The sequence below is a fragment of the Histoplasma capsulatum genome, genomic scaffold, assembly GCF_000149585.1.
Source record: "Histoplasma capsulatum NAm1 scaffold_1 genomic scaffold, whole genome shotgun sequence".
Lineage (NCBI taxonomy): Eukaryota > Fungi > Ascomycota > Eurotiomycetes > Onygenales > Ajellomycetaceae > Histoplasma > Histoplasma mississippiense.
The window spans coordinates 6,608,801-6,610,216 of NW_001813982.1; the positions used below are offsets into that span (position 1 = coordinate 6,608,801).

The following is a 1,416-nucleotide window of genomic DNA, read 5'->3' on the forward strand; positions in this document are numbered from 1 at the left end:
TCCCGATCGAGAGCAACTGACCCTCATAGCACTAATTACAAATAAGAGCTCTTTCCCTACATGAAGAACGCATAAAACTTCAAGGCACCCTACTAATAATTAACCGTTTCACCTCCCTTCTCCATCCCTTCCCTCTCTTAGAGATTCTTAGTTCAATTTGGACCTGTCTATCTGTTTTCCATACATATTCGGGTATCAAGTTTCAATGTTTAGTATTTCATTGCTTCCTATGTCATCATATACATCGAGCCTGGCCTCCATATTGCTACACTAGTTTCCTATTCATCAATTCTTGTTTCGATATCCAACCTTTCCTAGTCATTCAAAGTTCAGTAATTCCGGGTACCCACTGTGTCCTTGCCCCTTTTTGCCACCTCCTTTCACCTCTCTTAAGATGACCACACCAGTGGCCATGGAAAGGTTACTCCTCCAAGATGGAGTTCCTCGCTTGCACACAGCAACCCGGCCCCCACAACTCAATCCGACAGTCACGGGCCCTCAGTCCCGCTGCGATCCCTGTAACTCCACCTCAAACGAAGACAGCGAGACTGACTTCGAGATGGTCGAAGCTACTCCGGAACCTGATGGGAGCGAGAACAACCAGTCGGCAAAAATCCCATCAATCCTGAGCAACACTGACGATAACGAGAATCTTGACCCCTATCTCCTTTGTACCTTGTCTTTAATGGAGGAACAGGATGACGAGAACGATTCCTTCCTCCTGGTTGTTTTGTATCGGCGTGATGGACAACCTGGCCTATCCCCACTTCTCGGTGGTGATCAGGTATATTCCTGGATGCCCGCCACTCCAGATCCCTACGATTATGCGAGCCAAGATGACATACATACTGAACACAGTGACAGTGAACCATCCAGCCGGGTTAATTCGGCAATTTTAAATCCATTTGATTTTGCCGCGCATCGGAATGATCCGGGAGTAAATATGATGTGGTCGATGTTCATGTCCACTTCGTCCACCAGCTCTTCGTATATGAATTGCAGTGGAAGAAGTGAGTCGGGAAGTATATATGCAAGGTCCGCTGAGACACACCTCGACGATGTGATGGATGGCCGTATGGAACGCTGTCCAGAGGTAATGGAAGTAATTTAGTGAAGTTTCGATAATTTTGAAAAGTAAAATCCGGAAGCCAGGGGGGGATTAAAAAAAAGAGATTTCTTTATCTTGAAGATCTTCGAAATCCTCGCCGATACTCTATCCGATACAACACCTCCTGTTTCTCGTCCCGCGCCCCTCGTTATTGTCCTCACTTTCTCTATTTTTTCCTCATTTATCGCAACCACTTTTTCTCCACAAAATGATATGTAGGTGGAACGGTAATTGCTCTGAAGGCAAAACTTGTATCATATTCAACAATAATCGGAATTGGTACTAAAGGGAACGGACCACAACAGCAA

The 1,416-nt window shown here is 45.6% G+C and overlaps 1 protein-coding gene across 1 annotated transcript; it reads left to right on the forward strand.

The window, feature by feature from the left end:
• Window positions 1–394: 394 nt before the first annotated feature.
• On the forward strand, window positions 395–1,064 carry HCAG_01875 (predicted protein; the record flags this gene model as incomplete). The annotated part of the gene is made up of 2 exons (XM_001544778.1): window positions 395–863; window positions 1,036–1,064. 2 exons carry the CDS (start codon window positions 395–397, stop codon window positions 1,062–1,064), a joined length of 498 nt encoding a protein of 165 aa, XP_001544828.1.
• Window positions 1,065–1,416: the final 352 nt, after the last annotated feature.